General features: G+C 50.9%; 2 protein-coding genes across 4 annotated transcripts; one reads left to right on the forward strand and one right to left on the reverse strand.

Annotated features, from left to right (window-relative positions):
* Window positions 1-1,051: 1,051 nt before the first annotated feature.
* Window positions 1,052-16,785, reverse strand: VAMP7 (vesicle associated membrane protein 7). 3 transcript variants are annotated; one of them, XM_030967683.1, is made up of 8 exons: window positions 16,742-16,785; window positions 11,382-11,540; window positions 9,776-9,833; window positions 9,137-9,274; window positions 5,603-5,693; window positions 5,255-5,322; window positions 3,695-3,787; window positions 1,052-2,809 (listed from the first exon to the last, which is right to left on the reverse strand). In XM_030967683.1, the coding sequence occupies exons 2-8, from the start codon at window positions 11,525-11,527 to the stop codon at window positions 2,741-2,743; spliced, it is 663 nt and encodes a 220-aa protein (XP_030823543.1). In that variant the 5' UTR covers window positions 11,528-11,540; window positions 16,742-16,785; the 3' UTR covers window positions 1,052-2,740. The 3 variants fall into 3 exon arrangements, with proteins under 3 accessions (XP_030823543.1, XP_030823545.1, XP_030823546.1); XM_030967685.1 differs by having other exon boundaries at window positions 11,382-11,537; window positions 16,742-16,778; XM_030967686.1 differs by lacking the exon at window positions 16,742-16,785 and adding an exon at window positions 16,581-16,651 and having other exon boundaries at window positions 11,382-11,537.
* A 25-nt stretch (window positions 16,786-16,810) lies between these two features.
* Window positions 16,811-27,148, forward strand: LOC115914867 (DNA-directed RNA polymerases I and III subunit RPAC2-like). The gene is made up of 5 exons (XM_030967687.1): window positions 16,811-16,867; window positions 17,597-17,694; window positions 18,651-18,727; window positions 26,258-26,340; window positions 26,971-27,148. The coding sequence occupies exons 1-5, from the start codon at window positions 16,832-16,834 to the stop codon at window positions 27,016-27,018; spliced, it is 342 nt and encodes a 113-aa protein (XP_030823547.1). The 5' UTR covers window positions 16,811-16,831; the 3' UTR covers window positions 27,019-27,148.
* Window positions 27,149-27,799: the final 651 nt, after the last annotated feature.

Genomic DNA, 27,799 nt, shown 5'->3' on the forward strand with positions numbered 1-27,799 from the left:
AGGAAAAGAGGAAGAGACAGTTGTGCCCCCAGAGCTGTGAGGTGCCCAGGAGGGTTCCTCTGCCGCCACCCAGCCCCTGCCAGGCCAGGGCTGGCACCAGCACCCTGCACTCACAGGGCAGAGAAGGGGCCCAGGAGGCTCAGCTGGAGCTGCTGCTCCATCCCTGGCGGTCCCTCCCACCCTGATAAAGCTCCATGGGGTGCCAGCACTGCCCTGCTGAGGCTCTTCCCTCATCCAGAACACTTTTCTGAGACCTCTCCCTGCTGGCACAGCTGGACCCTGCTCACACTGATCTTCCCAGGGCACAGAAAGGTAAAAGAACAGCAACATCTGTCTGGTTTCTCTGTTACTGGAGGCTTCTCCTGTTGCCTTTTCTGTGCCCTGTGTTCCAAAGGGGATCTTCCAGGCACTGCCTTTCTCCACCCACCCGAGTCAAGCACTGCTGCTCTTCCGCGGACATGTAACAGTAGGTGAAGAACAGAAACTTCTGAAAGAGTCAGATATTATTAACTAGTTGAAGGCCACATCCCAGTTAAAGCCACTCAGGCACGTGGGATTGTTTCCATGTTTTCCAGCCTGGCTGCCTGTGGAGATGCAGACCTGGATGCAGTTCCAGGCTCAGCAGATCAGCAGGAAGGTGCTGAGGTTGGATTTTGTTTGGATTCCCAGGTGTTCCAGTACAGGCCTGATGCTGACAGGCACTTGGGAGAGGCTGTCCCACTTCAGAAGGGAACACAGCACAGCTCTGACAGAACCAACACACTCAGGAACTGTTAATTTAATTTTATCCTTTCGTTTTTCTGAGCTGTTCTCACACCAAGTGATCTCACTTCAGCTCCCAATATTCTCTATCATCCCAAGCCCTGGCTGATACCATTAAAATGCAGCTTTGCCTCAAACTGAGATAACAATCAACAACTCCCAACAACTTCTGCAAGTCCAAGAAAAAATCCAACTCCCTCATCCCAAGCACGAGCCTGCTTCCAAACCCCCCCTGCATCAGCACAGAGCATTCCTAAGGTAGGTGTTCCACAGAACCATGGAACTCTGCTTTCTGTACAGGAATTTTATTGAAATCAAGGTAATGGTTTTTTACACTAATGCCTCAGTGCATCCTTGAGAAGGAAAGGAAGGATTTTCTTTAAAAATTGTTTGTACATAAGACAAATCATCCAAATGAACATGATACAGCACGATCCCTAAAACATGCACAGCTGGACCTGGGGCTGCAGGAGCAGGAGCTGCAGGGAGAGGGCTCCAACTTCACATTCAGAACAGAAAGAGGTGCAGGTGCCAGTGGCCACTGGCACTTTGTGGATATCGAGATCCAATCACCCTTGGTGAAACTTCAGCCTAGCACAAGACAAAGCCAAAGGAGCCACTGTTCCTAGGAGGCTGTAACTCTTTACCTGGGCCCTGCTGGGAAGCTCCATGGTCAGTGCCACATGGGAAGGAGCAGCAGAGCCACCTCCCCACCCTGCCAGTGTCACCAGGACCTCATGGCACCAACTCCATGCTCCACGTCAGGCACCAAAAGAAGCCTCCCCTTCCATCCCTCGACTTCCCTGGGCCAAAAGCAGATTCCTTCCCCCCTGAAGTGTTTCCATTTTTTCCCTGGGAAAGGAGCCCCTCAGCTCCAGGACAGAAGTGCCTCCAGCCCTTTCCCAGGCCCCAGCAGCTCCAGCTCCTCAGCCAGGCCTGGCTTGGGATGGAGATGTGCAGCTGGCACAGAAACAGCACCCCTGAGCCTGCATTTGGTTACCAGCCTTGGGTTTGGTTTGAAATACTCCCACAGGAGAACATTCATCCTCTGGCAGAGCCTTTCTCCCTCAGACCTTGGGGAAAGTCACCAGCCACCAACTCCACCACTTGTCTGTCCTCCAGTTTCAGTGCACACCTTCCAGGAGAAGCACAAGCAGCAGCTCCCTGGCACCTCAGCAAACCAGAGTGGCCCCAAAAATTCACCGTAGCCAGTGCCAGAATTATACTCATTGCAGTCCAGCCTCCAAAGAAGAGCAGGAGAAATCATGTGTGAGGAAGCAGATCCTGAACCGTGTCCAACCGGCCCCGCTGCTGTGTCCGTTCAGCCTCCAGCCCAGGGGGAGATGAGCAAGAAGTGAGGATGAAGAGGCAGCCATTGCACACCCTGAGGTGACCCCACACCCTCCTCCTGCCTGCAGGATCACTGCAGAACAGGGAGGTGCCCCCAGCAGCAGCACCTCCACCTGTGAGTGCACAGAGCCCAGACCCCTTTCGTTCCTACCAGGGTGACACCGTGACCTCCCCATGGTGCAGCACTGGGAGCCACCAGATGTGCCCAGATGTGCAGGAGAGGCTCTGTGGAACCCCAAACCCACCTGTCCCCATTTGTTTGGCTCAGCCCACCCTGAACCTCCTCTGTGGGACAGCTCCATCTCAGGGGGCAGACCTGCAGCCACTCCTGTCCCCAGCCAGGGGAAGCCACACGGACACGGGGCCAGCATGCACAGAACCCTCTGCAGGGGTGGCATTGGGACAGCAAAAGGAACACAAAAATCCTTTCAAGTAATTAACCCAGCCCACTCTTGAGGTCACAGCTGCAGAGCAGCGACCAGCTGGGTCTGTCTGGGTGATAAGGCAAAAAGTCTGAAGTCCTGGAGGGATGGGAGGTGGAAGGTGGCAGTGGTGACGGGCAGGAGTCACTCTGGAGGTTCCTTCTTCACACTCTGCTTCATCTCCTGGTGAGCAGCTCCAGCTCCAGTTACTTCTGCACACAGCTTGGCCAGGCCAGCCCACCACACGCAGCTGACAGGATGATGTACATGATCACCTGGGGAGGGAAAACGAGAATGCCACAGGGAATGAGGGATTCCCAGCATTCACTGACTGCCACAGCACAGACATGGAAACCCCAGGTGGTCAAAGCCTTGAAGAACCTGTCTAACACCCTCCTGTCCCTCCACACCCCTGCAGCTGAGAAGTCCCCATGGAGGTGACAAAGTGCTTCCCACCCTGACCCTGCAGTTGCTCCATCCACAGTCCTCACAGCTGGAGGAGAACTGTCACACCAAAAAGCCACCTCAGAGTCACAGAACAAGATCCCACCAGGACTGAGAGCTCCAAAGCCACCCCAGCTCAAGCAGGGCACCTCAGCTGCTCCTGGGGCAAGCAGGGGCAGCTCCTGGACAGGGTGCCCCCATCTCCTCTCAGCGGGTCACAAAGGTTGGAGAAGACCTCCACAATCATCGAGTCCAACCTTTGATCAAATCCCCCCACATCCACTAAACCATGTCCCAAAGTGCCACATCCACTCATTTTCTGAACCCCTCCATGGTGACCCCAGCACTGCCCTGGGCTGTCAGGGAAGGAATGTCTCCTAATATCCAACCTGAACCCCCCCAGTACAACCTGAGCCCATTTCCCCACTTGCCTGGGAGAAGAGGCCAATCCCCACCCCATCACAACCTCCTTCCAGGTGCTTGTAGAGCCAGAAGGTCCCCCCTGAGCCTCCTCTTCTCCAGGCTGAGCCCCCCAGGCACCCCCTGCAGTACTGATTGCCCAGGCCCTTCACCCTCCTCACAGCAGCCCATCAGGAGGCCCTGGCCTGGTTCTGCCCTCCCAGGCAGAGCTGGGCACACAGAGATCCCAGGACAGTGATGGGTTTGGAGTTTCCAGGGGCTCAGCCTGGCACAGCAGCTCCAGGCTCCACACTCACAATGGACACGATGATGATGACGATGGTGAGCTTGAGGTTCTTCATACACATGGCTCGGGCAAGGTTCCTGCTGGTGGTTTTGAAAGTGACTGACTGCAAGGGAAAACAAGGGAAATCCCAGGATGGATTGGGTTGGAAGGGATCTAAAGCTCATCCAGTGCCACCCCTGCCATGGCAGGGACACCTCCCAGGCTGCTCCAAGCCCCAGTGTCCAGCCTGGCCTGGGACACTGCCAGGGACCAAGGGGCAGCCACAGCTGCTCTGGGTAACCTGTTATGGAAAGCTTGTCCCATCCCAAGTGTCCTCTCTGAAACTGCAATTTCATGCATTCAAAATAGGGTTGGGGCACCAAATGACCCCAAAGCCCCCAGGCTGGGTCAGTGCAGCCATTCCCACACCCATTCCCACACAGCTCAGGCAGGATGCACCTGCCCCTGGGAGCAGCCACTCCAGCAGCTCATCCCACTGGGCAGTGCCAGCTTTTCCTACAAACCACCCTCCTGAGGCTGCAGCATCCCTGAGAGCTGCAGTTCTGCCTTGGGGCCCATTCCCAAGGTGGGGAACACCAGCCCTGGATCTCCAGGGATGCTTCCTCCTGGGCTGTGGGACATTCCCAGTGAAGGATGTTCCATCCCTCCATCTCCCTGAGCTTTCCAAAAGCCTGCACTCCCTGGGCCAGGTCCTCCATGAGCTCAGCCCAGCTGCTGAAGGAATTCCAGTCCCTTTCCCTAAAGCTTTACCTGAGCTTTCAGCCCTGCCACCACCTGAGGGCAGGGGAAGGTTTGAACACCTGGGAGCTCCAGGACTGCTCCCTGCTGGATAAACTCCAAGCAGCTCTGCTGCCCTCCAAAGCAGGAGGGCTCTGGGACAGCTCAGGGATGTTTGGATCCCCACAGCCACACACAGGAGCTCCTGGCACTCTCCCAGCCCGAGGATTGGATGCCACAGGAGCTGGGCACCAAGCCAGGATGCTGCAGAGGAGGATGCTGAGCCAGGGCCAGGGATTCCCAAAGGAAAGACAAAAAGCTTCCAGAGTGCACAGCACTTTGCTAGATAACTGTGCTTTATAATTACATTAATTTGGGTTTTTTTTAGTCTTCACTTCCTCAGAAACACTCCAAGAAGCTCTAGAGTCTTTAAAGATTATTTAGATGCAACAACTCGAGCTTTTTTAATTTTAAATCAGCCACACTTTCCCTGCTGGTATCAGAACAGCTCCACAGATGCACATTTTCCAGTTTATTTGCAGCCAGCTGCCTTCAGCCAGGCTGCCAGGGAAGTGTAAATTGTGATTTTATGTTTCTCATCACTGCAGATAACCAGAGGGCTTTCCCCACCCTGGGCACAAGGGATGAGGACAGGGATGTGTCACCCTTGGCTGGCTGTGGCACACGGAGCAGGGGGAAGCTGGAGCTTTCCCAAACTGGGAAACAGCTTGGAGGGGGAAGGATCCCCTGCAGGTCTCAATTCCTCTGTGTCCTTTAAGTGTCTCCAGGAGCTGTCCCCACCTCCCTGTGCAGTGACACAACTTCCCCACTTCCAGGACTTCCCCAGACTCACCGAATCCACGAGATTCTCTGTTTTATCAATCAGCAGCTCCAGCTTCTCTCCTCTTTGTGCCACAAGGTCTGGAGAAAAGAGACAAAAAATTCAGCTCTGAAGGTGAAATCCCCAGGGCAGAAAGCTGCTCCCAACACCCAAACCCAAGTCAGAGCTCCTGGCTGCAGCTTCCAGCCTTCCTGGGATAACCAGGGCCTTAGGGAACAGCCTGACATCACACAGGCTGCATTCTGGGACTGAATTCTGCTCAATTCCAGATCTCACCCTCTATTTTGAGTGGTCAGACTTGGCAACAGCCAAACCCCAAATGAAAGCAGGTGCAGAGAGCATTTCCCAGGGAAGCAGTACCTATGTTCCGGACCATGATCCCTTTGAGTTCATCGATCTGGGCTTGTGTCTCTGCCACCTGGTCTGGGCCCTTGCTCTCCGAGTGGTATTTCTGCAACAGAGAACATCATGTTGTACTCCTTGAGCTTGCTCTTCTGAGCTCTAAGAGGAATTTGTTACACTTGAGATAGCTCTGCTACTTGGAATGGTTTAAAATTAGTAGGATGGTTTTTGAGGTTGTGTTGGAAACAGAAAAAGGTTTAATAAAAGGCAAAATAAAATAACAAAAGGCAAAATAAACAAGTTTTTCTTACGGAGAAAAACTTGACTTAGGGGTAAGAGGTTTGTACTCTTGTTAAAAGCGTACAAATACTCTACAATACTCTATAAGAGTGATTATTTCTTTTATTTTTTTAGTGAATTACTTAGGCAGGACCTCTTGGCTTCTGTCTAATTAGGTAGTTCTAGGTCTGAGGTGAAGCCTTAAAGGTCTTATGAGGTGTCTTTTTACTAAATTGAGGAGAGAAACTTTTGGGCTTTTTAAGCAGACAAAGAATAATTTGGTCACTCCGTCAACAGGGGCCACATTCCTGCAAGAACAGGCAGGGAAAACAGGAACCTCAAAACCCAGGAATCAGGGAAAACAGGAGCCTCAAAAACCAGGAATCAGGGAAAACAGGAGCCTCAAAAACCAAGAGCCAGGGAAAACAGGAGCCTCAAAACCCAGGAGCCAGGGAAAACAGGAGCCTCAAAACCCAGGAGCCAGGGAAAACAGGAGCCTCAAAAACCAAAAATCAGGGAAAACAGGAGCCTCAAAACCCAGGAGCCAGGGAAAACAGAAGCCAGGGAAAACAGGAGCCAGGGAAAACAGGAGCCTCAAGAAGCCAACAGTTTGGGAACAGCACACCAGATGTTGAAGGTCGCCAGTCTGAGTGGCCTGACTGCTCTCCCCAAAGGAATGGAGAGCCAGGAGCCATCCCATGTCCCAGAGCCATTCCTGTCACCTCCTGGGTACAGCTGAGCCCTCACTGGCAGCTCTGCTGCTGCCAGCCCCTCTGGTGTTTATGCTGAGCACCATTCCTGCCATCCCACCCCCTCCATTCCCTTCACAAGTGACAGGGACTTCTCTCAGACTGTGCCCCCGGTTTGGGGATCCCAGGGATCCTCTGGTGACTGCACAGCTCGGGGTGGGTGAGAGCAGCACGAGCCAACAGCAGCTAAAGGAGCCTGAGTGCTGCAGGATCAGTCAGGCCCAGTGAGCACCAGGGAACTGAGCTCTGCTGTTCCTGCAGGGATTTCAGTCACTGTTCACATCACAACAGCTCTGCTCCATGACCACCCACATAGCTGCTTAAATCCTGATTTTCTTCTGGTTAAGAGTTCAATTTCTCACAGCACAGGGAGCCAGTCTGACACTGCCACCCCCACCTGGGCAGTCACAACTCGTGGTGACAGCACCAAACCCAGCAGCTCCTCCACCTCCACCTTCTCCTCAAGGGGAGATTGCCAGGAGGTTTCAGGCTGGCCACAGTCAAAGCTGGGCACTGGTTTTACTGGAAGCACGGCCTCCCTCTCCAGGATTATCTGAGTGCTGCACTTGAGCTGGGGCTGGATCTCTGCCTCACACAGGAACCTCCTGGAGAACATGCCAGCAGGGAATGTCAGCCTCACATCCCATGGGACCAGGGGAGGGAAGGGCTCTGTCAGCACTGAACTGCCCCCAGCTGATCCTGCATCGCAGCAATGTGGAAAAGCTCAGGCAGGCAGCTCCTCCTGGGCTCAGGGAGATGGAAAGGTTGGGATTTTAGAGGAATATCAGCCCCATGGCTCCAAAGACAGCCTGGCTTTTCTGATAAGGCAATTCCAGCTTATTCCAGCCCTGAAGAGCTTATGAAGTGATGAGTCAGCACTTTGGGCAGTTTCAGTCCCCACACAGCAAAGCCTGGAGGCAAAGCTCCTTTCTCAGGCACAGGAAGTTAATCCTATTCAATATGCACTGGCATTGCTATTCCTTGCTCTCCCCCTGCTGTGGAAGGCAAGGAGAAGCTCCTGGAATGAACTCCTGTGACTCTCCCTACTCCAAACAACCTGCACCAGCCCCAAATTCCAGTGCAAACTTCAGGCAGGAGCAGCACAGGTGCAAATCCTCCCTCAGAGCCCTGGCCTCAGCCTGCAGCCACCACACAACTGGTCCAGCTGGGACTGCTCCACAAGTCCTACACTGGGGAGGGTTCTGCTGTGCCCACAAAGGGCCCCTCCTGCTGTGACACCCCCAAACCTGGCCCTTCCATGGGATAAACAGCAAAAGAGCCAAGCCCTCCCTGGAGAACAGCCCCGGCAGAGCTCTGAGGGCCTGGGGACACAGACCACAGGCTGGGGACAGCCCTAAAGCCACCATTCCCAGGACACCTCCTCTTGAATCCAAGGGACATCTCAAACCCCCCTGTCCTGGATTGCCAAGCAGATTGTATCCTATTTGCCATCTCTGTGGAAGTTGTCTTCTGTTCAGTGGGCAGTTTTCCTTATCTCTCCCACACCCACTCCTCCCTCTGGGCAGACATCTGCTGATAAGAGGCCATTGAATGTCCCTGCATGGCTGATAAGAACTACAGCATCCCACTGGGAGATGTGAGCCCAGAGGGAGGAGCCAAGCATTCCTACCTGGATATAATCTGGAGATTCTGGAACACCAGCACGACTTCTCCACTGGATTCCCCAGAGGAACAGCAGCTGCCTCTTCCCCTGGACCTTCAGGGGAAAACTCCACCCTTCTATAGGATCCCTGCTCCAATAGAACCACACCTGACACTGCAGGAGGGCTGCAACCACATTTCCAATGGGACTGCTGCCAACACCCTGACCCACAGCGTGTGTCAGAATGTAGCTATGATATTTTTTGAAAAATCTTTTCTTTAAGATTTTTTCTCTTGAGAAGCTGAGAAGCTTCAAGAACAAAATGTGAACAATGATTATCTGCTGCTGTGGAATGCAACAGGTGGATCTGTGATTGGTCTCATGTGGTTGTTTCTAATTAATGGCCAATCACAGTCAGCAGGCTTGGACTCTGTCCCAGACACAAGCTTTGATCATCATTCTTTCTTTTTCTATTCTTAGCTAGCTTTCTGATGAAATCTTTTCTTCTATTCTTTTAGTATAGTTTTAATATAATATATATCATAAAAGAATAAATCAGCCTTCTGAAACATGGAGTCAGATCCTCGTCTCTTCCCTCATCCTCAGACCCCTGTGAACACCATCACATCAGGTTGGGTTCTGACTCTGTCAGCATTGTTTTAGTTTACTGCATTGTTTATTTTATCTTTTTATTTTCTTCCCTATTAAAGAACTGTTATTCCTGCTCCCTTATTTTTTACCTGAGAGCCCCTTAATTTAAAATTTATAGCAATTTGGAGGGAGGGGGTTTACATTTTCCATGTCAGGGGAGGCTCCTGCCTTCCTCAGCAAACACCTGGCTTTCCAAACCAAGACACCCCCAAAGGCCACCCGAGGGGGCTCTCTGGGGAGGCTGGGCTGGCAGGGAGCTCAGGGCCTCACCAGCTGTGCAGCCAGCACCGAGGAGAACTCGCTGTTCATGGCGTAGGGCAGGGCGGTCTGCGCCCGCGAGCCGTACGTGGTCTGGAACCGCTTCTTGATCTCGTTCAGGAACGTGAAGGCTCGGGAGCGCTCAAAGTCCTGGCAGCAGAGAGCACACACACTCAGCAACAGCAGCTGCAGGGCTGGGGCTGCAGCTCCAGCTCTGCCTGTGGCACTGGCAGCCCCAGGGCTGGGCCGGCTCCACTCCTGCACTCAGGGGGAGCATTCCCTGCAGCACTCCCAGAATTCAGGAGCACCAGGCAAATTCCACTGGCAGCTGGAGTGGTCTCTGCACCACCAACCCACTGCACTGAGACAGAAACTGGGCAAAGCCAAGAACTTCACCCCAGAACTCCCAACCCACAGGACTGGAAGCTCCCTCCCATGGCAGGGCTGGAATGGATGGTTTTGAAGGTCACTCCCAACCCAAACCATCCCACAACTCCAATCTGAGCTCTGGGAGGAGTTCAAAGCTGTAACTGAGGTTACAGCAGCTCCAGTGGGAGAAAAGGCACCTCAGAGCAGCCCTCACTAATAACTGCCACATCCAAACCAAAATTCCCCAATTTCCCAGGGCTGTAGCTGTGCCTCAATACTCACATCATCTGTGATGCACAGGTAAATGATCCTGTCCTGGCAGATGTAATGGAACAGGTAACTGCAGGGAATGGAAAGGAACAAACAAAACGTCATTGGAAGCTGCCACATTTCCAGAATTTCATTTTCCAGAAGCCAATACTGCCTGTGGGGCCTTTGGGGGCTGGCAAGAGAAAATCCCAGTTATTCTATGGAGCTGGCACAGATAAACATGTCCAAGGTAAATGTCCAGGGAAGCGAGGCTGGGGCACAGGTCTCTGCCCTGAAGGTCTGTTCCTATAAAAAGTTCAAAAATCCTTGCACATCCACAACTCCCCTGGAAGGAGTGAGGTGAAAGTTGTCTGGTACCACCCTGTAGATTCCTCAGAGAGGCCAAGAGCAGAGAGAGAGAAACCCAAGAATTCCTGATGCCAGAGGGCTGCTTTTCCTTGGAGATTTACACAAAAGACAGAGAAGTTCTTAAAAACACAAAGAACTCATTAAATGAATTTAAGGAGTTCAAAGTTCAAAGAAACTTAAGTTTTTCCTGTTTCAGAGCAGGATGAATTATCTTGGACAGAACTCAGGGAGTTTTTCAGCCTATAGGCCGGGAAGCAGAGGATCCCTGGGAGGCTCCAGACAGGAGGAACAACTCCAAGTGCTCATTGAGCTTCACAGCTCCCACATTCTGCCCAGTTACCTCCAAAAATGCACCACAGTACTTCTGAAATTCAGCTTTTCACTTGGCTGAACAGCACTCAAGGCAAAGTTATTTTAAAGAAATAACTTAAAATATTAACATTTATCCTTAAAATTCCAGCAGGAGAGAAGAGCAGCAGCATCCAAGGTGTGTCAGACTCCAGAGCAGGCACTGCCTCCCAAACATCTCCCAAAGGGACTGGCTGAGCTCCTGAGCATGTGGGAAGCCCAGTCCAGTTCTGTATCCTCAGAACAGCTCTGCCACAACATCTTGGGCACCAGAGAGGATCCAGCCATGCTGCCAATTCCAAAATAAGAGCTGGAATAGGCTCCAACACCTCTAAATCTGTTTTTTCCACAGTTGTTCTAGTTTGTTCCTATTGACTCACCCACTTCCCATGTGCAGGAAGTCACAGGTGGTGAAGCTTCTGCTCCCTGTCCTACCAACACTGACCAAGGGTTCAGAGAGCTGGGAAAATCCTGGGAGCAACCCCTCTGTCTGCAGACTAGATCTGGGGCAGCTCAAGATGTGATCAGTGAGCACAGCTTCTCTCAAAGCCCCAAGAAGGGTGACAGTTTCACCTAAAGCCACGTTCAAGCCTCAGAAAATCCAGGGGAAGCTTCCAGAAGCCAAACTCCAAAGATTTCACACCTGGGCACCCTCCAGCTCACTTTGGGATTGTATAAAAATGGAAAATTTGATTTTGTATCAACTGCCCTGTGCTGCTGCTAGAGCTGAACTCAAATCCTGGTTATGCTGCAGAGTTCTGGGGGACAGAAGTACGTACTGAGCTGGTGGCACGTTCCATCAAATGGGAATTTGGATGGAAAAAACCTGCAGAATCACAGAAAAACCCCCAAACACACCCAGTTTGTCCCTGCCCTCATGCATCCCCACAAGTCCCCAGAGCCAAGGAGGGGGGTTACTCACTTGCCATGGGAATAGGTCAGTTTGTTGTTCTCAGATGGGATTTTGGCCAGGATCTGCTCGGTGACCTCCAGGAAGTTGCCCCCACACCAGGCGTGCTTGGCCAGGATGGTGGTGCCCCTCGCCACCACTGCAAACAGGATGGCCATGGCTGCTCTCCTGCTGGGGACAAAACAGGGGCACATCAGCACTGGGGGCACGGCAGGGTGCCACAGGGACCTGCACAGCATCCCTGGGCACAGGGAGCAGGACCTGCACAGTGTCCCTGGCACAGGGAGCAGGACCTGCACAGTGTCCCCTGGCACAGGGAGCAGGGCCTGCACAGTGTCCCTGGGCACAGGGAGCAGGACCTGCACAGTGTCCCTGGCACAGGGAGCAGGACCTGCACAGTGTCCCTGGCACAGGGAGCAGGATGTGCACAGTGTCCCCGGGCACAGGGACCTGCACAGTGTCCCTGGCACGGGGAGCAGGATGTGCACAGTGTCCCCGGGCACAGGGACCTGCACAGTGTCCCTGGCACAGGGAGCAGGACCTGCACAGTGTCCCCTGGCACAGGGACCTGCACAGTGTCCCTGGCACAGGGAGCAGGGCATGGCCAGGACTCAGCCAGAACACTACAACCACAAAGTTCTCTCATTTCCCCTTTTAGCTCTGCTTCCAATGACACAAAACCCTCTAGAAGAAGGGTTTTTATCACCTCTGTGCCCTGTGAGGGTGGCAAAGCCTCCAGTTGTCCAGAGAAGCTGTGGAGCCAGCATCTCTGCCTGAAGAGCAGCCAAGGCAGAAACCAGACCCTAAAAGTTTATGAGCATGAAAGAAAACTAGACCTTGGAAAAGTCACATGAAATGCTGCTCACAGCAGAGGGAACGGTAACCCCCACAGCCAGAGCAGCTGGGGCTGCCCCTGGATCCCTGAAGTGGCCAAGGCCAGGCTGGATGAGGCTCGGAGCCACCTGGGGTAGCAGAAGGTGCTGGGAGTTGGAACTGGATGAGCTTCAAGCTCCATTCCCAACCCAAACCATTGTGGGATTCCCTAAGTCTCCAGAGCTGGAAAAGCATCCCTGCTGCCACAGAAAGGGACACTCTTAATCAGCTCAAGTATCAGCACATTAGTCTAGGGCCAGAGCCAGATCTAACACATGGAGCACATGTCAGAGCCCAGCTGGGCCAGCTGCCCTGCTCATCCTGCACATCCATAAGCCTCTTTTCTGCTCAGCAAGGACTTAGAACGACTTTGGACCCTGCAAAACCCAAAAATCTCATTTTTCACTTTGTACTTAGGCCCTACTTATTACCTGCTCTGTTCTGTGCACGATCACAGAGCTCTCCTGAACCCCAGGAGAGCTCTCTGGGAACAGCCACAGAGCAGCAGGGCTGCCTGGGCTTCTGGATCCAGATTTTCCATCCCCCTGGCACTGCCTGGTGAGAATTGGGGATCTCTTCTCGATTAAGCAGGCCATGAAGGGAGATCCAACCACCACCCCAGCAGGGCTCACCTGGGCAGGCTGAGCCCCACAGATCCAGGCTTGGCCAGCACCAACCAGAGCATCTCCAAACCTCTCACAGATCTGAGCCCAGCATTGGAGGGGAAAAGGATAAAGTCATGGATTTACTCACAGGACAGACTCCACACAACCACCTGGGAGCACTGCCAAGGGGAACAGAACCATGGAATGGTTGGGGCTGGAAGGGACCCCAAGATCATCCCCATGGCAGGGACACCTCCCACTGTCCCAGGCTGCTCCAAGCCCCAGTGTCCAGCCTGGCCTTGGGCACTGCCAGGGATCCAGGGGCAGCCCCAGCTGCTCTGGCTGTGGGGGTTGCCCTTCCCTCTGCTGTGAGCAGCATTTCATGTGATTTATCCAAGTTTTAGTTTTCTTTCATGCTCATAAACTTGTAGGGTCTGGTTTCTGCCTTGGCTGCTCTTCAGGCAGAGATGCTGGCTCCTGCAGGAAGCTTCCAAGGAATTGCTTACCCCTTTGTGTTTCAGCTCTGAGTAATCTCCACTTCAGCTCATTTTCAGGTCGAAATGCTCCTGTCCTAAATAAGATTGTGAGCTAACTCAGCCCAGGGAGTTCACTGCACCCTCCTGTCCCTGCAGAGCCACTGGACACAGAGGCTTTGGCCAGCCCAGGGCTGCCCCAGGCCTGTGGAGCAACACCAGGGCACAGCCTGGAATCACAAACACCTCTTGAGCAATCAGCTGAGTGTCCAGCACCAGGAAACCACTGTCTGCTCCTGCAGTCACCCAGGAGCCACAGAAAGAAGCAGCTGTAGCAGAAAACACATCCCAAACCCTCCCCTTGCCCTGCAAGGACAGCTGAGACTGAGGGTACAGAGCCCACACAGACACCTCAGTGCCCTGAGCAGAACAAATGCAGCCCCAGCTGAGCATTGGGAACTGTTTAGACAATTCCTGCAAATCTCTGCTCTTTTAACAGTGGATACTGGTGGAACCTGAGGTGACACCTCAGCAGCAGCAGTGAGGGGGCACTCACTGGCACTGTAGGACCTCACAGTCCTCAATTCCCTGAGTTCCTGGCTCTCCCTCCCTGGGTTCACACCCTCACCCCCCCGAGTTCACAGCCCTGACTCCCCAGATTCCTGGCCCTCGTTGTGCTCAGGACACAGGAGCTCTGTGCCTGGCAGGAACACCAGCCCCAGCTCTGAGCAGAAGGGGTTAAATGAAGTAGAAGAGATTAACCAGGAGCACTTTCCTCCCTGAGCAGCCTGTGCCAGCCGTGGGTTACTCCTGCTAGTGACACAAATCTGTTAAACTGCCACAGAAGGTCCTTCCTCAGCAGTTACAGCAGTCAGGAATGAAATTCCTTCAAATCAACCACTCTGCAGAGCTTTTTTCTATCTAAACTTACAACATTACACAGCTGGAAGCAGCCAAGACCAAACCTTCCAAAAAGACCCTGCAAGGTGCACGAGCTGCTGCCTGAGGTCCCTCTGGGGACTGAACTGAGGGATCCTAGAAACCCAGAAGGGTTTGGGTTGGAAGGGACCTCAGAGTCCATCCAGTGCCACCCCCTGCCATGGCAGGGACACCTCCCACTGTCCCAGGCTGCTCCAAGCCCCATCCAGCCTGGCCTTGGGCACTGCCAGGGATCCAGGGGCAGCCCCAGCTGCTCTGGGCACCTGTGCCAGGGCCTGCCCACCCTCACAGGGAACAATCCCCTCCCAATGCAAGGGCATAGAAAGAAGGCACAGAAAAATCTCTTAAGGAACAGCTCAGTCCCAGCATGATGTTCAGAACTCCTGTAAGGATGATTTACTGTTTTCCAGCCACTCTTCTGGCCCAGAAGATTCCCAGCTTAGTGCCAGTGAGCCACTGAAGGTCCCTGCCTGCACTTGCAGAAATCCTCTTAACAGAAAGCAAAGGGCACCACGCTGCCGTTTGAGCACAGAACAAGGGAACAAGGGGAGGTGTTGCAACCCAGGGAGTTGCAAACTGCTGCAATAAAGAGATCGTTTGAGCAGGGTGAGCTCAGCAGAAAGCAGCCCGAGCTTCCCTTTAACCTCTGCTGGGCAGCTGGAAAAATCATTATTTCATTACAGAATATTCCACCGTGAAGTCCTGGGGCTCTCCTGTTCATTTTGAACCTGAGAATTGTAACATTTGTCCTCCAACTTATCCCAAGTTCAGCCTCCCTTCTGCACACAGAATTTACTTCAGGTGCCCCCACTGCATCACTAGAGAAACAAATCACCAAGGAAATCAATCCCCGTGCTCTTCCAGCCCCACCACCTTTCCCAGAGGCAGCATTGCAGGGGAGTAAGGACACACAATACCACGGTGATTGAGTAAGCAGCTCTCAAAAGGGAACACATGCAGCCCAAAGCATGGAATCAGGGAATTGTTGAGGTTGGAAAAGCCCTGCAAGAGCACCAAGTCCAACCATCCCCCAGCACTGCCAAGGCCACCCCAACCCATGTCCCCAAGTGCCACATCCACACAGCTTTGAAATCCCTGCAGGGACGGGCACTCCACCACTGCCCTGGGCAGCTGTGCCAGGCTGGACAGCCCTGTCCAGGCCAGAATGTTCCCAATATCCCCCGTGACTCTCCCTGGCACAGCCACATCCTGTCATCCTGTGGCTGCTCCCTGGGAGCAGGGCCCGACTCCCTCCAGCCTCCCTGCACCCCCCGCCAGCACACCTGTGGTTCATTAATTAGTTAACTAATTAATCCATGCAGTGCTACATCCACAACGCCGTCCACCCCCAGACACACCAGTAACACCTCAATAACACGCTGGTAATACACCGGTAACACCACAGTAACAAGCAAGTAACACGCCAATAATACCCCAATAATAGGCCCGTAACACACTAATAACATCCCAACAACATACTGGTACCAGCCCCAGTAACAGGCTGGTAACACGGCAATAACACCCCAGTAACACAGTGATATAACACCCCAGTAATACCCCAGTAACACAGTGATATAACACCCCAGTAACACAGTGATATAACACCCCAGTAATACCCCAGTAACACAGTGATATAACACCCCAGTAATACCCCAGTAACATGCTGGTAATACCCCCAGTAACAGGCCAGCAGTACACTAATAACACGCCAGTAATATTTATAACATCCCAGTAACACGGCAATAACCCACCAGTAATATCCCAGTAACACGGCAATAACCCACCAGTAACATCCCAGTAACATGGCAATAACCCCTCAGTAACATCCCAGTAACACGGCAATAACCCCCCAGTAATATCCCAGTAACACGGCAATAACCCTCCAGTAATATCCAGTAACACGGAAATAACCCTCCAGTAATATCCCAGTAACACAGCAATAACCCACCAGTAATATCCCAGTAACACGGCAATAACACCCCAGTAATACCCAGTAACACGGCAATAACCCCCCAGTAATATCTCAATAACACGGCAATAACCCACCAGTAACACAGCAATAACCCACCAGTAACACGGCAATAACCCACCAGTAACATCCCAGTAACGCAGCAATAACCCCCAGTAACACAGTGATGCCGGTAACACCCCCGGTAACAGGCCAGTACCACACTAATAACATGCCAGTAACACATCAATAACACACCAGTACCACATCAATAACACCCCAGTACCACACCAACAGCACACCAGCACCAGGCCCGCAGCTCTCCCGTGACACGCCAACAACACCCGGTAATCCCCGGTCACCCGCCGCGCACCCCGTGCCCGTGCCCCGCTCCCGGTGCCGAGCGCGGCCTCCTCCCGCCGGCAGCGCCTGCGGCCCGCGGGGCCGGGGCTGTGCCCGGCCGGAACCCCCGCACCCGAACTCCCCAGCCCGGCCCAGCTGGGGCTCCGGGCCGCCCCGGCCCCCCGCGCTCACCGGCGCTCCCGGGCCTCGCTCGGCCCCGCCCGGCCCGGCCCGGCCTCGACGTGTTTCCGGCCGCGGGGCCGCCGGGAGCCCGGAACCGCCATGGCCGGCAGCGGCAGCGGGCCCGCGCTGGAAACCGTGAGGGGGCACCGGGAGCCGGGGTGGGATCGGGATCGGGGTCGGGGTCGGGATCGGGATCGGGATCGGGGGCCTCGCTCCCTCCCGTCCATGAGGTGGAGCGTGGGCCAGGCCCTGCTCCCGAGGAAAAGCAGCTTCACGTTGTGCCAGGGAGCGTCAGGTTGGATATTAGGGAAAATCCCTTCATGTACAGGGCTGTCCAGCCTGGCACAGCTGCCCGGGGCAGTGGTGGAGTGCCCGTCCCTGCAGGGATTTCAAAGCCGTGTGGATGTGGCACTTGGGGACATGGGTTGGGGTGGCCTTGGCAGTGCTGGGTGATGCTTGGACTTGGTGCTCTTGCAGGGCTTTTCCAACCCACATGATTCCCTGCTTCCACGATTCTGTCGTTCCCAAGCCTGGCTTAGTGGTAGGGCACCCTCTCGTGTGCTGGGATGGCATCGGCATCAGGACAAATCATGTCAGGGTGGCTCCGAGGGACACCCTGTCATCCTGTGCTGAGCAGCAGCAGCTGGAGGTCAGGACTAACCTGGTTTAAAATGAGGTGGAATTTTGGAGCTTTCCCTCCCCTCTGAAGGTGTTTTGGTCCCACAGCAGCATCAGAGGTGGCCCAGCGAGGCCTACAGCCCTCCCAGCTACTCTGGGGCGCTGAGCACGGGAGCTGATCCTCACCCTTCAGGTGTCCCCAGCCTCGGGGAGGTCACAGCTTCTCTCCTCTCGCACTGGTGACAGATCCAGGCGGATGGGACGGACGGGAACTGCGTCACGTTTGTGCTGCACGACGAGGATCACACCCTGGGCAACTCCCTGCGCTACATGGTCATGAAGAAGTGAGTGGGGCCTCTGAGGGACCTCCGTGCCCTGCTCTGGCCTTCTCCTTCCTGATCCACACCTCAGCTGTCCCTGGGATGAGACAAACCATCCCAAATCCCCTCTGTGCACATCCTTCCAGCCTTTCTGTCAGACATGGAGCCCTGCTCCCACCTGCTGCTCCTCCTTTCTTTGTGCTGTGTCAGGATTCTGAGAGCACCAAGAGCCCTTAAAGGGCCTGACCAGCCTCTCCTGAGCCCCCACCCACACCCTCCCCTGCCCAGGAACACAAGTTAAGCTCAGCCCAGGGCTTTCAGTCCTTTCTGAGCTGCTGGAGGAGTAACTGGGTCCTGGGCTCTGTTTGCTGCCCAGAGAGGCTGTGGATTTCGCTTCCCTGGAACTGTCCCAGGCCAGGCTGGACGGGGCTTGGAGCACCCTGGGGCAGTGGAAGGTGTCCCTGGCCATGGCAGGGGCTGGGACTGGGTGGCCTTTAAGATCCCTCTGATAAATCACTGTGACAGCACAAAAGAAGCTGGTGGCCAAAGCTGGGGGTAAAGCTCCAGCACTCAGCTCAGCTGGAGGGAGAGGCCCTGCAACATTTTGGGAGCTCCTCCAGTGCCCTGGACCACTCAGCCCCTGGCAGCAGCAGAGCAGCAGCAGGTTTGGTTACAGAGAGAATTGCAAGCATCCAAGATCCCGTGTTTGGATCTGCAGAATCCCTCCTGGTCCCCTGGCACTGCTCTGGTTGTGGTGCCAGCCGTGTCTTTGCCCTGCAGAACTCCAGCTCAGCTCAGAGAGAGATGGGTGTGAGGGTACAAGGACACACAGGGAGTTTCCCCTCAGCACATCCCTCCCCTAAGTCACTCTGGAAACATCCAGAGCCCCAGCAGGCCTGGCATGCCCTGAGTCTCCGACTTCCCTGGGATTTGCCATGCATTGAGCTGGGTCTCACTGCTCCCTCTCTGCCCTCCTGCAGCCCTGACGTGGAGTTCTGTGGCTACTGCATCACACACCCCTCAGAAAGCAAGATCAACTTCAGGATCCAGACCAGAGGTGAGCCTGGGACTGTCCCTCCATGGCTGGGGCCCTGTTCTCATGGAATTCCCCCTGCTCATGCCAGCTTCCCAAGAGTCTGTTAAAGAAAGGAAAGCCCTTTCTCCCTGCCCTCTGCCAGGCACTGCAGTGCTGAGCCTCAGAGGCTGCTCCCAGAATTCTGCTCCAGCTGCAGTGGGAAGCAGCATCCCTGCCTCCAGGCACCTGGGCTGGCTGGGAGCAGCCCTGGCACCCCAAGCTGTGGGGCTGGGGAGGGGGCACACCCCTGGGGAGGTAAGGACTGCCCTTGGGAGCCTCCTCCCATTGTTAGCGTTCAGAAACACATAATCTCATAAGCGATTATATGTAGGTGCTTTTATTAAGAGCTCTGGGAATCGGGGTATTTTCACCCAAATCTGACTCCAACCATACATTCGAGATGATCGTGTTTTTATATTCTGTCGTTATATAACTTTCATGTTAATTATTAAACTTATATTGTTCTATTGTATACATAGATTTCAGCTAAGCATAGCCCCCCTTAGGTTTCCAACATAGTTTCTCATGATTCTTCTTATGATTATATAATAATTATATTTAATTACTAAACAATCATCACATCTAACAATTATATCATTTATCATACTGCTTACGTAGGTGCAGTGATCTGAGAAAACACAAAGCCTAACATTTTCAGAATCTATCTTTAGCATTTTCCAGGGCCCCCATAATCATTCTCCCCACTTTGAAAGCATTTTCACTTCACTACAGGTGTAAATGTTTTCACTTAATATAGTCCTTTATCTCTCAATTTATACTTGATGTTCTTCAAATCCAGGGTTGATGTAAACATTGTCGTGAATGTTGTCACGAACTGGAGAACCAGAAGATGGTGGGCGTGGATCTCGTGTCAGTGCCTTTATTATTTTCTGGTTCCAGGACGTTTTCTTCTGCATCTCTCCCTTTAAGATGCTGTAAACTAACCAAATTGCTAAGAATACAATTAGTAAGATTATCACACTCTCAATGACAGATTTAATCCATGAACTCACATTCCACCCTAACCCTTTAAAGATTTTGCCTAACCAGCTTGTAGTCAAATCCTTTTGCTCTTCTTGTGCTTCATGCTCTATTTGTTTCAACTGATTGATGTCATATTCTACATCTGCAGTTACATTTGGGATATGAACGCAGCAGTGATCAACTCGTCCCTTTAAAATCCACATACTCCATGCTCTTTCAGGAGTAACAAATCTAAGGCTAATCGATTTTGTAAAGTCATTTTTGTGGTAGCTTGTAATTGTACGTTTAATTCTTTAAATCCTTCCCGGGTGACTCTTGCCAGTCTATCTACCTGACCTGTAAGTTTGTACAGCACCTCCCTCTCTAGTCTGATAGCTTGCTATAGGACCAAGCATAGACTCTAAGGCCCACCCAAATTTCACTCCACTAGAGGGTTCTTACCAAGTGTCGTCTGAATTTTCATTGTCTAGAACTTCTCGTCTTGCTCTTATCTGCAGAAGTTCATGTTTTCCATTAAACGGGGACTTTTTCCAAATTGGACTTAAGGTTGGGAGGCCTAAAGTAATTTCCTTTACTTTCCCATCTATAGGCAGATGTGTTGTCCAGGTACCATCGCTTGTTGCCCATACAAATTGTCCTGGGATTCGAACTGTACTCCTGGTACATCCTACAACTACTTTATAATTCAGTCTGCCTTGTTTATGTTTGATCCCTCTGCAAGCACAACCAATTTGCAGGGCTATTGCCAAGGGTGGCATCTGTTTTATCTCTGCATCATCAGAAGTGCAGTCATAAGTTTTATTACATGCCCACCAACTTCCTTTGTCTGCCCTCGTTCTGCTACTGGTGGCAGTGTTCGTTACTGCTGGATCTGTTTCATTCTTGGAGCCTTCCCACTTAATAGAGCAAGGGGTGTTTGCCATATATTGGAATTTTTGAAGTATACTCACAGACCATGCGCTGTCCCAAGGTTCTATCTGATCTTTGTGATCCTTGCCCTCACACTTCCATACCCGAGTGGTTTCTGTAATATTTTCTATAATCTTTTTATAGTGTGGCAAATAGCATTGCCATTGTGTGATGCCTTCTGATTCTCCCATAGGTGTTCCTAATATGCCATCACTTAGAATACAGTCTTTCTGGCTCATGGGTTTCATCCATGTTCCTATTTTCTCCCAAGTTTCCTTGGCTACTTGCCTCGATTCAGGTACCTGTTTACATGTAATTGTTTTGTTCCTTTGTATTTCAGGTAGCTTTGATGTTATGATTCCCCAATTTACTGGGTCTCCTGCTACCTTTGGTATTGGCAGACAGGCAGTTATTCTACTGGTGTTTTGCATTTTGGCAAAATCTTTGACTAATCCAATTATTACATTCTCAGCCTGAACTGCATTAGAAACTTTTATCACCTGTGTTTCTGCTTGTACCTCTCTCTTCATTCTAGAATGAAGAGTGGTTGGTTGATCTTTTTGCATTCCATATCCCAAAGACATTAATGACCATAACCTTAGCACAATTACTGATAGCATTCTCAAAGCAATTAAACACATTGTATCTTCTCAAAGCAATTAAACACATCTTATCTGCAGCCTTGCTGGTTCCACTGTTTACACAGTCCGTGATCCAGGACGGATTTTCTTCACTCGGGTATAGTGAATCCAGGGGTCCACACCGGCTACTTTGACTGCTGTAAATGTGGTCAGCAGTACCTGATGGGGTCCACTCCACTTTCCTTTCAGCGGTTCTTCGTTCTAGTTTTTAATGTACACTTCGTCTCCTGGATGTATGTTATGAACTGGATTCTCCAGAGTCAGCAGTCTGTTCCACACGAGGATGCTCCAGGGCCAAGCTAAAGTTTTCCCGAGAGACAGAACATAATTATACACTTCCTGCTTTCCTGTGACGTGTACATTAGGGTTAGGCTCAGGAGATTCATATGGTTTCCCATACAATATCTCATAAGGACTGACTGACATCCCACTCCTAGGCTTTATCCGAATCCTCAACAGTGCTATTGGCAAAGCCTGGGGCCACTGCAGTTTGGCTTCTTGGCATATTTTACTGATTTGCCTTTTTAGTGTCTGGTTCATCCTCTCTACCTGTCCCCTTGACTGGGGTCTCCACGGTGTGTGGAGGTCCCAAGTTATCCCCATCAATCTACTTACCTCTTTTACTACTGCAGCTATGAAATGGAGCCCCCTATCTGATGATACCCCTAGGGGTACCCCAAACCTGGGAATAATCTCCTGTAGCAACCACTTAACTGTTTCCTTTGCTTGGTTTGTGCGACAGGGAAGGGCTTCTGGCCATCCAGAAAATGTGTCAACCCCCACTAACAGGTATTTGTATCCTCGAGTTCTTGGCAATTCTACAAAATCTACCTGCCAGTAGTCTCCTGGCTCTATTCCTATCCGAATTCTTCCTAGCTGGGCGTGTCGCCTAGCCACTGGGTTATTTTTCAAGCAGATATCACATTTTGACATTACTGATTTTGCCATTGTTAACATCCGTACTGAAATTAAACTCTGTTTTAGCAATTTTACCAATGCCTCTGCACCCCAATGACATTCGTTATGTTTAATTTGTAGAACTTCTCTCATTATCAAGAGGGGTACCACTATTTGTCCTTGTGCAGTCACATACCATCCCTCTGAATTCTTTTGTGCATTTAGCAAACGTGCCAGTCTCTCATCTTCTACTGAATATTTTGGTTTTGGAGGCACATTGAATTGGGATATATTAAGCTTTAAAGGTGTCAATGCCGTTGTTGTTTGCACCTCTCGAGCAACCTGTCGGGCTGCCCAGTCTGCCTTTCGATTTCCCTCACAGATTTTGGAGTTTCCTGATTGGTGTGCTTTACAGTGTATAATTGCCACTTGTTCAGGTTTTTGTACTGCTTTTATCAATTGCAGGACTGCATCCTGATGTTTAATGTGCGTATCTCGAGAAGACAATAATCCTCTTTCTTTCCACAGTGCTCCGTGTACATGCACCACTCCAAAAGCATATTTTGAGTCAGTCCATATATTTACCTTTTTCCCTTCACTTAATTCTAGTGCCCTGGTTAAAGCAACCGGTTCTGCCTTCTGGGCAGATGTATTTGGTGGTAATGCCTTTGCCTCCACTACTGTACTGACTGTTGTTACCGCATATCCAGCGTATCTGGTTCCGTTTTCCATGAAGCTGCTCCCATCTGTAAATAGCTCCCACTCTGGCTGCTCTAGTGGAACATCTTTCAGGTCTTCTCTTGCTGAATAGGTGTACTCTATTACCTCTACACAGTCGTGTTCTAATGGGCCTTCTTCAGTTGTGGTACCTAGGAACAAAGATGGATTCAAAAGGTTAGTTGTTTTTAATGTGACATCATTCTGCTCAGTCAGGACTACCTGCAATTTCATCATCCTGCTTGGAGATAGCCAATGGCCCCCCTTCTGTTCTAAGACAGTGGTTACCATGTGTGGTACATAGACATCTATGTGCCTTCCCATAGTAAGCTTCCTGGCTTCTTGTATCAGCATCACAGTGGCTGCAACTGCTCGCAGACATGGGGGCCACCCGGCACTTATGTTGTCAAGTTGTTTGGAAAAGTATCCTACCGGCCTTTTCCAGCTTCCCAGACATTGGGTCAGGACTCTTAGTGCTAGGCGCAGCCTTTCATGTACAAATAGCTGAAAATCTTTGGACAGATCAGGTAACCCTAATGCTGGAGCAGTTGTCAGCGCTTTCTTTAATTTTAGGAAGGCTTCTTTCTGTGGCTTGCCCCAGGTGAATGGCTGCATCTTCTGAGCTTCATACAGGGGTTTTGCAATCAGTCCATAGTCCATGATCCACAGGCGACACCATCCTGCCATCCCGAGGAAGACTCGCTGCTCATGTAAATTCTGGGGCTCTGGAATAGCACAAATAGCTTGGATACGGTTAGTACCTAGTTTTCGTTGCCCTTGTGAAATTCCACATCCCAGGTAGATCACTGTCTGTTGGGCAATTTGTGCCTTTCCTCTGGATACTTTGTAACCTCCCATTCCCAGTGAATTTAAAATCTCAACGGTTACCTTTATACAGTTACTTTTCTTCTGTAGCTATTAGTATATCATCAACATACTGTAACAACAGGTGTTGGTCTCTTGGTACTTGCCCATTCTCAGTCCAAGTCTCCAGCTCCTTTGCCGGTTGGTTTCCAAATAGGGTCGGCGAGTTCTTGTCATGTCCAGGTGAGCTGGGTCTTTCTTCCGTTCCCTGGGTTTTCGCATTCAAAGGCAAACAGTTTCCTACTTTCTTTGTCAAGGGGTATGCAGAAAAGGCATCTTTTAAATCAGTTACAGTAAACCATTTATATATCTCTTTTATGGATGTTAGCAATGTGTAGGGATTTGTTACCACTGGGTAAATGTCCTTTGTTATTTTATTTATTGCTCTCAAATCCTGCACTAATCTATATTCACCATTTGGCTTCTTTACTGGAAATATTGGTGTATTAAGTTCTACTGTATATTTATGACAAATTCTTGAACCTAGTTCAGCTGCTATACTCGCCCAAACTATCGCCTTGGCAACGTTTTCCTGCTGGAACTGATTGCCCTGGCGAAACTGGTTATCCAAGTCTGGGCATTCTCATTTCTAATGTTTTTAATATGCACATTGATTTAGGCTTAACCCTTGCATAACTGATCTTCTACCTTGACTACTTCTGCCCTTGTATTACTGCCAAAAGATTTTGCTGTTACCTTCCAGTCTACCTCAAGTAGCTTATCCAAATTCCTTAATTCCTCCCCTGCCCTTTCTTTGGCTGCCTTCAGTACCATCTCTTTCTCAGTAGAATCCATTAAAGTATCTAATATCACTTGTATGTCATCCCAGTCAGGATTCTGACTTTTTATAACCATTTTTACTACTCATGCTACCTTATCAGGATTTTCTCTATAAGTTCCGGCTGATTGTTTCCAAATAACCAGATCAGCAGGGGAAAAGGGTCCCTTTAAGAATATTGGCCCTTCCACTCCTACACCTTGTCGCAAGGGGGCAATCACAGTCCGTTTTTGTCTGCCTATGTCTTTTCTGTCCACGACCGGGGCAAGCTTTGACCGACTTCGAGTTCTGTGAGCTACTGGGGTCGCCAACCCACCACCATTGCCATCTCCCCCACCTGCATCCCTCCCCCTCCTTCCTATCACAGTGAGGTTTCGCTTATCTTCCGAGGAAGAGGGATCAGGTGATGGTGGGAGAGGAGGATGAAGAGGGAAGGGTGTACTAGACAAGACAGGTTCAGGACTAGGTGGGGCAGGCAGTGGGATAGGGACAGATGAAACAGGTGGGATAGGGCTAGGTTCTCTTGGTCTTATTGGAGCTACCTGTAAATCAATATCTGTATAATTTTCCCTACTCAGGCTTTCTTTCAATGCCAAGTGTTCTAGACAATGTTTCTCACAAACCCCACATTTATCACTTGCAGATGTTTTAACCACCATTAATCCACATTCATCCTGCCGTTCTGGCTTTCTCCCGTAAATAGGAAAACAAATCAACATACGGAACCTCATCCCATTTTCCTTCTTGTTTACAAAACGACATTACCTGCGAAATAGTGTTATATTGCAGAGTCCCGTATTTTGGCCATTTTTCACCATTCTCCAAGAGATATTCTGGCCACCATGTATTACAATAATCAATCAACTTAGCTTTACATAATTCTTCCCCAAAATTACCCTGTTTCCAATGTGCTAAGAAGCATCCCAAAGGAGAAGTTTGCGGAATAGAGGCATTGCTGCCTAAAATCCCTTTGAGCTTCTCCATCCAAAAATAGACCACAAATTGCCAAACCTGCAACGCTTTCACGATTGTCTTATGGAACGGCGCCTGGGCAATACCTCCAAGAATTCCTTTAGCCCAACCAAGCGTAGCTTTCATTGCATCTTATTGGCAGGCACCCAAACCAAGTAAAAGCACCTTACCTTTCTCCCGGGGACGTTGTGAGCGGCAGAGGCGGTCGCGGCCGATGTGCTCCCTGAGAATCCCTCGGTGCCGGCTGGAGCAGATCGAGTCGCGAACTCGCTCAGCAGCACTCACAGGGTCCCATCTGGGGTCGCCAAAATGTTAGCGTTCAGAAACACATAATCACATAAGTGATTATATGTAGGTGCTTTTATTAAGAGCTCTGGGAATCGGGGTATTTTCACCCAAATCTGACTCCAGTCATACATTCAAGATGAACGTGGTTTTTATATTCTATTGTTGTATAACTTTCATGTTAATTATTAAACTTATATTGTTCTATTGTATACATAGATTTCAGCTAAGCATAGCCCCCCTTAAGTTTCCAACATAGTTTCTCATTATTTTCTTATGATTATATAATAATTATATTTAATTATTAAACAATCATCACATCCAACAATTATATCATTTATCATACTGCTTACGCAGGTGCAGTGATCTGAGAAAACACAAAGCCTAACAATCTATCTTTAACATTTTCCAGGGCCCCCATTATCACCATGTCCCTAATCCATCTTTTCCCATCTTTTCCCGAAGGGGCCCTTCCTGCTGTGGAGCCATTCCGGAAAGGGCTGAATGACCTGATGGGTGTTTGCCAACACGTGCTCAACACTTTTGAGGTGAGACATCCCTGGAGAGCTCAGAGTCAGTTCTGTCCCTTGGGCCATTCCTGGGGAGCTCAGGGTCAGTTCTGTCCCTTGGGCCATTCCTGGGGAGCTCAGGGTCAGTTCTGTCCCTTGGGCCATTCCTGGGGAGCTCAGGGTCAGTTCTGTCCCTTGGGCCATTCTTGGGGAGCTCTAGGTCAGTTCTGTCCTTTTGGCCATTCCTGGGGAATTCCAGGTCAGTTCTGTCCCTTGGGCCATTCCTGGGGAATTCCAGGTCAGTTCTGTCCCTTGGGCCATTCCTGGGGAATTCAGGGTCAGTTCTGTCCCTTGGGCCATTCCTGGGAGCTCAGGGTCAGTTCTGTCCCTTGATCCCAGAGTAGGAGGCTGAGGCCTGTGTTGGAGACACCTTTGGCAGGAGAACCTGGGAGGTTTTTGGTCCGGGCTCTGCCTGATCCATGGCATGGCCTGGCTCCCTTTCCCTTGGAGTGACTGTAAAGCTCAGTCACTTCCAAAAGCACCTGGAGCTCTGTCAGAGCTTCCCAGCCTTTCCAGGCTGTGGCCAGAGCAGTCCCAGCACAGCAGGGTGGTGGCTTTGTGCCACCCCAGGGACAGGTTGGTGACATTTGTGCTTTGCTTTTGTTTCAGAGGAGCATGAAGGAGTTCAGGGCGCAGAAGGAGGAGGAGATGCAGTAGCCTTCGGGAATGGCATGGATGTGTAACCTCTGTGTGTTGAATTCCCTGTGTCTAAACGAGTTTTTTGTTGGTATTTTTTATTACTTTGCTGCAAAATGTATTTTCTTTAATAATAAAGTTTATTCATTTAGATGCTGCAGAGCTCATGATGTGTTCTGCTCAGCACAAGGATGAAAAGTCATAGAACGTGGAGATGGGTTGCTCCACAGATTGGGAAATTTGGGAAAATTTTTGCTCCACAGACTGGGAAAATGGGCTGTCTTGATTATTCCTCAGTCTCTGTTTTCCTTGAAACCCATTTGTCTTTTATGATTTATTTGTAAAACATTTACATTTCAGTGAAGGTTAAGCTAAAAGCCCACCCCAACACCCGGAGAATGTTTTAATTGCAGGTCTCGTCTCTGCTCCCCTTTTCCTCTCTCCATTTTTTTCTATGACAAGGTAGAAGGGGGAAAGAAGGAAAAGAGAGAGAGGGAAAAGAGAGATGTGGGAAAACCAACAAAGAATCATCAAAAACCTGATAAATACAACTTTTTCATGTAGTTTTTCTGAATGTTTTGGCAAGAACGTTAGAATGGAATCACATGGATTCTCAGTCACATGGAATCACATGGATTGCAGTCACAGACTGGTTTGGGTTGGGAGGGACCTCCACTCCCTCTCCTCCCACCCCTGCCACGGGCAGGGACTCCTTCCCCTGTCCCAGGGTGCTCCAAGCCCTGTCCAACCCGGCTGGCAGATCACCTGGGGGATGAATTATTGCCAATAATGAACTGGAAGA

This window comes from Camarhynchus parvulus, chromosome 4A (assembly GCF_901933205.1).
Source record: "Camarhynchus parvulus chromosome 4A, STF_HiC, whole genome shotgun sequence".
Classification (NCBI taxonomy): Eukaryota; Metazoa; Chordata; class Aves; order Passeriformes; family Thraupidae; genus Camarhynchus; species Camarhynchus parvulus.